General features: G+C 55.8%; 1 protein-coding gene across 1 annotated transcript in view; it reads left to right on the forward strand.

The window, feature by feature from the left end:
- The first annotated feature begins 206 nt into the window (after nucleotides 1-206).
- LDHD (lactate dehydrogenase D) overlaps nucleotides 207-10487 on the forward strand; it is a 43054-nt gene continuing 32773 nt past the window's right edge. The window contains exons 1-2 of the mRNA XM_075848042.1: nucleotides 207-357; nucleotides 2045-2139. Coding sequence (XP_075704157.1) covers nucleotides 262-357; nucleotides 2045-2139 — 191 coding nt within the window. The 5' untranslated portion in view covers nucleotides 207-261. The remainder of the gene's footprint in view (nucleotides 358-2044; nucleotides 2140-10487) is intronic.

Consider the following 10487-nt stretch of genomic DNA (forward strand, 5'->3'; position numbering starts at 1 on the left):
CCATCCACCCGCGTGATTCTTCCTTCTCTCTCCTCTTCGGCTTCTCGTTGCTTTATTCATTTTTACTGAACGTTTCTTACAGGATTTCTGGCTGAAGACAGGAGGAGGCTCCGGTTTGTGCCTCTGTTTCTTTAAGTGGGTGTTAATGGTGTCCTGTGTCTGCCCGCCCTGTTCCCGCCCTTGCAATGTCCTTGTGCTCCTTCCTGTGTTGGGTGATATAGCAGCTGCCTGTTGTAGGTGCTGGGTGTACAGCCGGCCGTCATGGCTCTGCAGATATTAGGAGGGTTACAGAAGGCTGCCAGGCTCTGCCGTCCCCACATCTGGAGCCGCCGCAGATCATCCAGCGTTACCGCGCAGGTACAATGACATAGAGGAGGATAGTCTGCACCTGGCCCCTGAGCCTACCCTCACATACCAGCCTATACCATGGGGCGGGTACACTGGACCCTATTCAGCCGGGCACAGCTCATGATTTATGTCCTGAGCCCCGTTATTCTATGTGGTACTTTTATTTGTACTCTTTCCCCCCCCTTATATAAACCTGTCCTGTTCCCGGGATGGGGGATACAGAACCTGTCCTGTACCCAGGATGGGGGATACAGAACCTGCCCTGTTCTCAGGATGGGGGATACAGAACCTGCCCTGTTCCTGGGATGGGGGATACAGAACCTGTCCTGTTCCCAGGATGGGGGATACAGAACCTGCCCTGTTCTCGGGATGGGGGATACAGAACCTGCCCTGTTCTCAGGATGGGGGATACAGAACCTGCCCTGTTCTCGGGATGGGGGATACAGAACCTGCCCTGTTCTCGGGATGGGGGATACAGAACCTGCCCTGTTCTCGGGATGGGGGATACAGAACCTGCCCTGTTCTCAGGATGGGGGATACAGAACCTGTCCTGTTCCTGGGATGGGGGATACAGAACCTGTCCTGTTCCCAGGATGGGGGATACAGAACCTGCCCTGTTCTCGGGATGGGGGATACAGAACCTGCCCTGTTCTCGGGATGGGGGATACAGAACCTGCCCTGTTCCTGGGATGGGGGATACAGAACCTGCCCTGTTCCTGGGATGGGGGATACAGAACCTGCCCTGTTCCCGGGATGGGGGATACAGAACCTGCCCTGTTCTCGGGATGGGGGGGCTTCAGTGGCGACAACCACCCGATCAGACCTGTTTTATGTGGGAAAGTGATGGGATACAATCGTAGTTTTTCTGGCCGTGTGAGCAAGACCTGAACCTTCCTCTGTTGTGAACGTTCCCACATTCTTCATTAGTCATTTACTTAGGGACAGGTGACTGACAATGTCACAATAAGGACTACTGCACCTGCGGAGGAACTGGGCTCCGTTATCTGAACCTATATTGCAGTGTGTGTGAATATATGAGACTCCTGGAGGTGCCGCATTGTCCATCCAGATCCAGACCACACAATAATCTCAGGGTGGGAGAGGGTCGGAGCCCGGGGTCTCATCTGACAATATGGCCTCATGAGAAGCATTCCACCAATCAGATCGCTGCCCTGAAAAAATAAAACTGGAAATCTGATTGGTTGGAAACACTGTAAACCCGGATTGTACAATCGTAGACAATCCTTGTAATAATTGGATCTTCAGATAACGGTAATGTGGAAACCCTGCGGGGGCATCTGCCTGGTGTAATGTCGGCCGGACCACTAATGAAACCGATCCCACCAAAGAACATGGACAAAGTCACCAAATGATAGCAGATCATCCCGGTGACATGGCGATCATGGCTGGCGTCCTCCCGTGTGCCGGAGTGTATCACATTGGGCTCAGTTCACACTGCAGGAAGGCGACTGTCTGCCATAGACTCCCATATACCGCACAGCACAGGTTTTATACGGGATCTTCTGTGTGGCTGTAAAAAGGACATAAAGCTGCCATACGAAGGTCATCGTGGTCACTGGGCTTGTGGTGGTAGAAGTCTGGGGCACGGCCGGACATCCGCGGGGTCTGTACAGGGGCTGACATGGCTCTGGGCTCGGTGGGGCTTCTGATTATCACTTTGTCCTTCTCTTGGCAGCTGGTGGATGATTTGCGGGCAGTGGCAGGAGATGGAAATGTATCCACGGGGTTGGTTGTCCGCGAGCAGCATGGCCGGGACGAATCGATGCACAGGTAACTCTGCCTGGTAAAGATCCCCAATCCTTAGACCTGTCCCCCCCCCCCCCACTATATCTGCAGGTGTATGTGTCATATATGAGCGGAAGCTGAAGATCAAACCTCCCACCCCCCCTGCACCCTGAGCCGCTATGTGGGGTGTCAGACATGTGGCCCTGGGCGGTTACACTGGGTGTCATCTGTGGCACCACTAAACCCCCAGGAGGGCATTGGGCAGTGGTAGAGGCTTTCAGTGAGGACCACGGGGGATACAGAAGAGTCTTATGTCCGGTTCATCCTCACAATAGAATCCTGACTGTTCCCCCCCTGGGCGATCAGGTCTCCATCGTTCCCACCAGACTACAAGCCCATCTGGTGCAGAGACCCCGCCAAGACCTCCAGATCAGATGAAATATTCACTAGCAGCAAATTTGTTCTAGAAAGTTCTGCGACTGTCCAATCTGTTTGACTGCGGCGCCTGCTGCAGGAACGGCGCCATTCACGCGTATGGAACAGATTTTCAGCCGCGGAAATTTCTAGAACAAATTTGCCCTTTATGAATTGACCCCAATAAACCACGTAAAGGCCGTGTTCACACAACTAGAAACGGCTGGAAGTTACGGAGCTGTTTTCAAGGGGTGACCGCCTCTGATTTTCAGCCGTTTTTGAAGCGGAGAAGTTTTTTTGAGGCTTTTTTAAAGACGTTTTAGGAGCTGCTCTTCAATTATCGCTATGAAAACCGCTCCACGTCTCCAGGAGTGACGTGCTCCTTGTTTTTACGCTCCACTTTTTTTAAAACAGCAAAAAAAACTGCCCTGTCCGAGCTAAACGCCGGTTTTCCCATTGATTTCTATCAGAAGCTGTTTGTAGGCGTTTCACTAGCGTTTTTTCAAGGTGTATTTTGAGGCGTTTATACGAAATCCGCCTGAAAACGCGGCGTGTGAACAAACCCTAAGGCGTTCACGTTCCAATTACTGGATAAAGCTCTAGATCTCCCAAATTGAGCCCCTCTGCCGGGACGATGTCTGGGCTGTGTGCAGGAGGTCAGAATATTACTCGTGTTGCTGCCACTACGGGCGGTCTACTATGATGGGGCGTACAGCGGGCGTATAGGAGGCGTACAGGGGGTGTATAGGAGGCGTACAGGGGGTGTATAGGAGGCGTACAGGGGGCGTATAGGAGGCGTACAGCGGGTGTACAGGAGGCGTATAGGGGGCGTATAGCGGGCGTACAGGGGGCGTACAGGGGGCGTACCGCGGGTGTACAGGGGGCATATAGGGGGCGTACAGGCAGTGTACAGGGGGCGTATAGCGGGTGTATAGGGGGCGTATAGGAGGCGTACAGGCAGTGTACAGGGGGCGTATAGCGGGTGTATAGGAGGCGTACAGGCAGTGTACAGGGGGCGTATAGCGGGTGTATAGGGGGCGTATAGGAGGCGTACAGGCAGTGTACAGGGGGCGTATAGCGGGTGTACAGGGGGCATATAGGAGGCGTACAGGCAGTGTACAGGGGGCGTATAGCGGGTGTACAGGGGGCATATAGGAGGCGTACAGGCAGTGTACAGGGGGCGTATAGCGGGTGTACAGGGGGCATATAGGGGGCGTACAGGCAGTGTACAGGGGGCGTATAGCGGGTGTACAGGGGGCATATAGGAGGCGTACAGGCAGTGTACAGGGGGCGTACCGCGGGTGTACAGGGGGCATATAGGGGGCGTACAGGCAGTGTACAGGGGGCGTATAGCGGGTGTATAGGGGGCGTATAGGAGGCGTACAGGCAGTGTACAGGGGGCGTATAGCGGGTGTATAGGGGCGTATAGGAGGCGTACAGGCAGTGTACAGGGGGCATATAGGGGGCGTACAGGCAGTGTACAGGGGGCGTATAGCGGGTGTACAGGGGGCATATAGGAGGCGTACAGCAGTGTACAGGGGGCGTACCGCGGGTGTACAGGGGGCATATAGGGGGCGTACAGGCAGTGTACAGGGGGCGTATAGCGGGTGTATAGGGGGCGTATAGGAGGCGTACAGGCAGTGTACAGGGGGCGTATAGCGGGTGTATAGGGGCGTATAGGAGGCGTACAGGCAGTGTACAGGGGGCGTATAGCGGGTGTACAGGGGGCGTATAGGAGGCGTACAGGCAGTGTACAGGGGGCGTATAGGAGGCGTACAGGCAGTGTACAGGGGGCATATAGGGGCGTACAGGCAGTGTACAGGGGGCGTATAGGAGGCGTACAGGCAGTGTACAGGGGGCGTATAGGAGGCGTACAGGCAGTGTACAGGGGGCATATAGGGGGCGTACAGGCAGTGTACAGGGGGCGTATAGCGGGTGTACAGGGGGCATATAGGGGCGTACAGGCAGTGTACAGGGAGCTGCGCCAAAGTCATGATCGCGGAGAAAGATGTAGGGTAAATCTGCCGCCTCCTGCTCGACGTATGAGACGCGCTTCTTCTTATACCAACTCCTTGACTTACGACATATTCTTTTGCACCAAACCAGAGGCGTAGCTGACGGGGGGGCAATGTCTCGGCTTCAACTGTATCTGCATCTTCAGGACATCGATACAGGTGAAGTCAATGCTGGAACAGGAAACCGTTAGCTCCCTGCTCCAGCATTCAATGTGTAACACCGACCGTGAGCGGCTCAGCACAGACATGCGCGATACAGTGACGTCATCATGCCGAGCCACACAGAGCACAGACCAAAGCAGAGGGGTCTCCTCCACTCGTCATGGGAACGGGGCTAGGGGAGTATTCATTTTATTATACTGGGTGGGGGCATTATACTGGGTGGGGTCATTATACTGGGTGGGGGCATTATACTGGGTGGGAGCATTATACTGGGTGGGAGCATTATACTGGGTGGGAGCATTATACTGGGTGGGGGCATTATACTGGGTGGGAGCATTATACTGGGTGGGGGCATTATACTGTGTGTGTGTGGGGGGGCATTATACTGGGTGGGGGCATTATACTGTGTGTGGGGGGGGGGCATTATACTGTGTGTGTGGGGGCATTATACTGTGTGTGGGGGGGGCATTATACTGTGTGTGGGGGGGGCATTATACTGTGTGTGGGGGGGGCATTATACTGTGTGTGTGGGGGGGGCATTATACTGTGTGTGGGGGGGGGGGCATTATACTGTGTGTGTGGGGGGGGCATTATACTGGGTGGGAGCATTATACTGGGTGGGGGCATTATACTGTGTGTGTGTGGGGGGGCATTATACTGGGTGGGGGCATTATACTGTGTGTGGGGGGGGGGGGGCATTATACTGTGTGTGGGGGCATTATACTGTGTGGGGGGCATTATACTGTGTGTGTGGGGGGGCATATACTGGGTGGGGGCATTATACTGGGTGGGGGCATTATACTGTGTGTGTGGGGGCATTATACTGTGTGGGGGGGGCATTATACTGTGTGTGTGGGGGGGCATTATACTGTGTGTGTGGGGGGGGGCATTATACTGTGTGTGTGGGGGGGGCATTATACTGTGTGTGTGGGGGGGGGGCATTATACTGGGTGGGGGCATATACTGTGTGTGTGGGGGGGGCATTATACTGTGTGTGGGGGGGGGCATTATACTGTGTGTGTGTGGGGGGGGCATTATACTGGGTGGGGGCATTATACTGGGTGGGGGCATTATACTGGGTGGGGTCATTATACTGGGTGGGAGCATTATACTGGGTGGGGGCATTATACTGGGTGGGGGCATTATACTGGGTGGGGTCATTATACTGGGTGGGGTCATTATACTGGGTGGGGTCATTATACTGGGTGGGAGCATTATACTGGGTGGGAGCATTATACTGGGTGGGGGCATTATACTGTGTGTGTGTGTGGGGGGGCATTATACTGGGTGGGGGCATTATACTGGGTGGGAGCATTATACTGGGTGGGGGCATTATACTGGGTGGGGGCATTATACTGTGTGTGTGTGGGGGGGCATTATACTGGGTGGGGGCATTATACTGTGTGTGGGGGGGGGGGCCATTATACTGTGTGTGTGGGGGCATTATACTGTGTGTGGGGGGGGGGCATTATACTGTGTGTGGGGGGGGGGGGCATTATACTGGGTGGGGGCATTATACTGGGTGGGGGCATTATACTGTGTGTGTGGGGGCATTATACTGTGTGTGGGGGGGGGCATTATACTGTGTGTGGGGGGGGCATTATACTGTGTGTGGGGGGGGCATTATACTGGGTGGGGGCATTATACTGTGTGGGGGGGGGCATTATACTGTGTGGGGGGGGGGCATTATACTGTGTGGGGGGGGGGGGCATTATACTGTGTGTGTGTGGGGGGGCATTATACTGTGTGTGGGGGGGGACATTATACTGTGTGTGTGGGGGGGGACATTAAACTGTGTGGGGGGGGCATTATACTGTGTGTGTGGGGGGGCATTATACTGTGTGTGGGGGGGGGCATTATACTGTGTGTGGGGGGGGCATTATACTGTGTGTGTGTGGGGGGGCATTATACTGGGTGGGGCATTATACTGGGTGGGGGCATTATACTGTGTGTGTGGGGGGGGGGCATTATACTGTGTGTGGGGGGGGGGGGGCATTATACTGTGTGTGGGGGGGGCATTATACTGTGTGTGTGGGGGGGCATTATACTGTGTGTGGGGGGGGGGCATTATACTGTGTGTGGGGGGGGCATTATACTGTGTGTGTGTGGGGGGGGCATTATACTGTGTGTGGGGGGGGGCATTATACTGTGTGTGGGGGGGGGGCATTATACTGGGTGGGGGCATTATACTGTGTGTGTGGGGGGGGCATTATACTGGGTGGGGGCATTATACTGTGTGTGTGGGGGGGGGGCATTATACTGTGTGTGGGGGGGGGCATTATACTGTGTGTGTGGGGGGGGGCATTATACTGTGTGTGTGGGGGGGGCATTATACTGTGTGTGTGGGGGGGCATTATACTGTGTGTGGGGGGGGGCATTATACTGTGTGTGGGGGGGGGCATTATACTGTGTGTGGGGGGGGGGCATTATACTGTGTGTGTGGGGGGGGGGCATTATACTGTGTGTGTGGGGGGGGCATTATACTGTGTGTGGGGGGGGGGCATTATACTGTGTGTGGGGGGGGCATTATACTGTGTGTGGGGGGCATTATACTGTGTGTGGGGGCATTATACTGTGTGGGGGGGGGGGCATTATACTGTGTGTGGGGGGGGGGCATTATACTGTGTGTGTGTGGGGGGGGCATTATACTGTGTGTGGGGGGGGACATTATACTGTGTGTGTGGGGGGGGGACATTATACTGTGTGGGGGGGGCATTATACTGTGTGTGTGGGGGGGGCATTATACTGTGTGTGGGGGGGGGGGCATATACTGTGTGTGGGGGGGGCATTATACTGTGTGTGTGTGGGGGGGCATTATACTGGGTGGGGGCATTATACTGGGTGGGGGCATTATACTGTGTGTGTGGGGGGGGCATTATACTGTGTGTGGGGGGGGGCATTATACTGTGTGTGGGGGGGGGGCATTATACTGTGTGTGTGGGGGGGGCATTATACTGTGTGTGGGGGGGGGGCATATACTGTGTGTGGGGGGGGCATTATACTGGGTGGGGGCATTATACTGTGTGTGTGGGGGGGGGGCATTATACTGTGTGTGGGGGGGGGCATTATACTGTGTGTGGGGGGGGGGCATTATACTGTGTGTGTGGGGGGGGCATTATACTGTGTGTGGGGGGGGGGCATTATACTGTGTGTGTGTGGGGGGGGCATTATACTGTGTGTGGGGGGGGGGCATTATACTGTGTGTGGGGGGGGGGCATTATACTGTGTGTGTGGGGGGGGGCATTATACTGTGTGTGGGGGGGGGCATTATACTGTGTGTGTGGGGGGGCATTATACTGTGTGTGTGGGGGGGGGGCATTATACTGTGTGTGTGGGGGGGGCATTATACTGTGTGTGTGGGGGGGGGGCATTATACTGTGTGTGGGGGGGGGGCATTATACTGTGTGTGTGGGGGGGGGGGCATTATACTGTGTGTGGGGGGGGGGCATTATACTGTGTGTGGGGGGGGCATTATACTGTGTGTGGGGGGGGCATTATACTGTGTGTGTGGGGGGGGGGGCATTATACTGTGTGTGTGGGGGGGGGGGGGCATTATACTGTGTGTGGGGGGGGCATTATACTGTGTGTGGGGGGGGGCATTATACTGTGTGTGGGGGGGGGCATTATACTGTGTGTGGGGGGGCATTATACTGTGTGTGTGGGGGGGCATTATACTGTGTGGGGGGGGGCATTATACTGTGTGTGTGGGGGGGCATTATACTGTGTGGGGGGGGCATTATACTGTGTGGGGGGGGCATTATACTGTGTGTGTGGGGGGGGGCATTATACTGTGTGTGGGGGGGGCATTATACTGTGTGTGGGGGGGGGCATTATACTGTGTGTGGGGGGGGGGCATTATACTGTGTGTGTGGGGGGGGGCATTATACTGTGTGTGGGGGGGGCACTATACTGTGTGTGTGGGGGGGCATTATACTGTGTGTGTGGGGGGGCATTATACTGTGTGTGGGGGGGGGCATTATGCTGTGTGTGTGGGGGGGGCATTATACTGTGTGTGTGGGGGGGCATATACTGTGTGTGTGGGGGGGGCATTATACTGTGTGTGTGTGGGGGGGCATTATACTGTGTGTGTGGGGGGGGCATTATACTGTGTGTGTGTGGGGGGGGCATTATACTGTGTGTGTGGGGGGGCATTATACTGTGTGTGTGTGGGGGGGGCATTATACTGTGTGTGTGTGGGGGGCATTATACTGTGTGTGTGTGGGGGGGGGGCACTATACTGTGTGTGTGGGGGGCATTATACTGTGTGTGGGGGGGGGCATTATACTGTGTGTGGGGGGGGGCATTATACTGTGGGGGGGGGGGGCATTATACTGTGTGTGTGGGGGGCATTATACTGTGTGTGTGTGGGGGGGCATTATACTGTGTGTGTGTGGGGGGGCATTATACTGTGTGTGTGTGGGGGGGCATTATACTGTGTGTGGGGGGGGCACTATACTGTGTGTGTGGGGGGCATTATACTGTGTGTGGGGGGGGGCATTATACTGTGTGTGGGGGGGGGCATTATACTGTGGGGGGGGGGGCATTATACTGTGTGTGTGGGGGGGCATTATACTGTGTGTGGGGGGGGCATTATACTGTGTGTGTGGGGGGGGGCATTATACTGTGTGTGGGGGGGGGGGCATTATACTGTGTGTGGGGGGGGCATTATACTGTGTGGGGGGGCATTATACTGTGTGTGGGGGGGGCATTATACTGTGTGTGTGTGGGGGGCATTATACTGTGTGTGTGTGGGGGCATTATACTGTGTGTGGGGGGGGGGGGGCATTATACTGTGTGTGTGGGGGGGGCATTATACTGTGTGTGGGGGGGGGACATTATACTGTGTGTGGGGGGGGCATTATACTGTGTGTGGGGGGGGCATTATACTGTGTGTGGGGGGGGCATTATACTGTGTGTGGGGGGGGCATTATACTGTGTGTGGGGGGGGCATTATACTGTGTGTGGGGGGGGGACATTATACTGTGTGTGGGGGGGGCATTATACTGTGTGTGGGGGGGGCATTATACTGTGTGTGGGGGGGGCATTATACTGTGTGTGGGGGGGGGCATTATACTGTGTGTGTGGGGGGGGCATTATACTGTGTGTGTGTGGGGGGGGCATTATACTGTGTGTGGGGGGGGGGGCATTATACTGTGTGTGTGGGGGGGCATTATACTGTGTGTGGGGGGGCATTATACTGTGTGTGGGGGGGCATTATACTGTGTGGGGGGGCATTATACTGTGTGTGGGGGGGGGCACTATACTGTGTGTGGGGGGGGGCATTATACGTGTGTGGGGGGGGCATTATACTGTGTGTGTGTGGGGGGGCATTATACTGTGTGTGGGGGGGGCATTATACTGTGTGTGGGGGGGCATTATACTGTGTGTGGGGGGGGGCACTATACTGTGTGTGGGGGGGGGCATTATACTGTGTGTGGGGGGGGCATTATACTGTGTGTGTGTGGGGGGGCATTATACTGTGTGTGGGGGGGGCATTATACTGTGTGTGGGGGGGCATTATACTGTGTGTGGGGGGGGCATTATACTGTGTGGGGGGGGGGCATTATACTGTGTGTGGGGGGGGCATTATACTGTGTGTGGTGGGGGGGCATTATACTGTGTGTGGGGGGGGCATTATACTGTGTGTGTGGGGGGCATTATACTGTGTGTGTGGGGGGGCATTATACTGTGTGTGGGGGGGGGCATTATACTGTGTGTGTGGGGGGGCATTATACTGTGTGTGTGGGGGGGGCATTATACTGTGTGTGTGGGGGGCATTATACTGGTGTGTGGGGGGGGCAT

The sequence above is a fragment of the Rhinoderma darwinii genome, unplaced genomic scaffold, assembly GCF_050947455.1.
Source record: "Rhinoderma darwinii isolate aRhiDar2 unplaced genomic scaffold, aRhiDar2.hap1 Scaffold_1584, whole genome shotgun sequence".
In the NCBI taxonomy this organism is placed as follows: domain Eukaryota; kingdom Metazoa; phylum Chordata; class Amphibia; order Anura; family Rhinodermatidae; genus Rhinoderma; species Rhinoderma darwinii.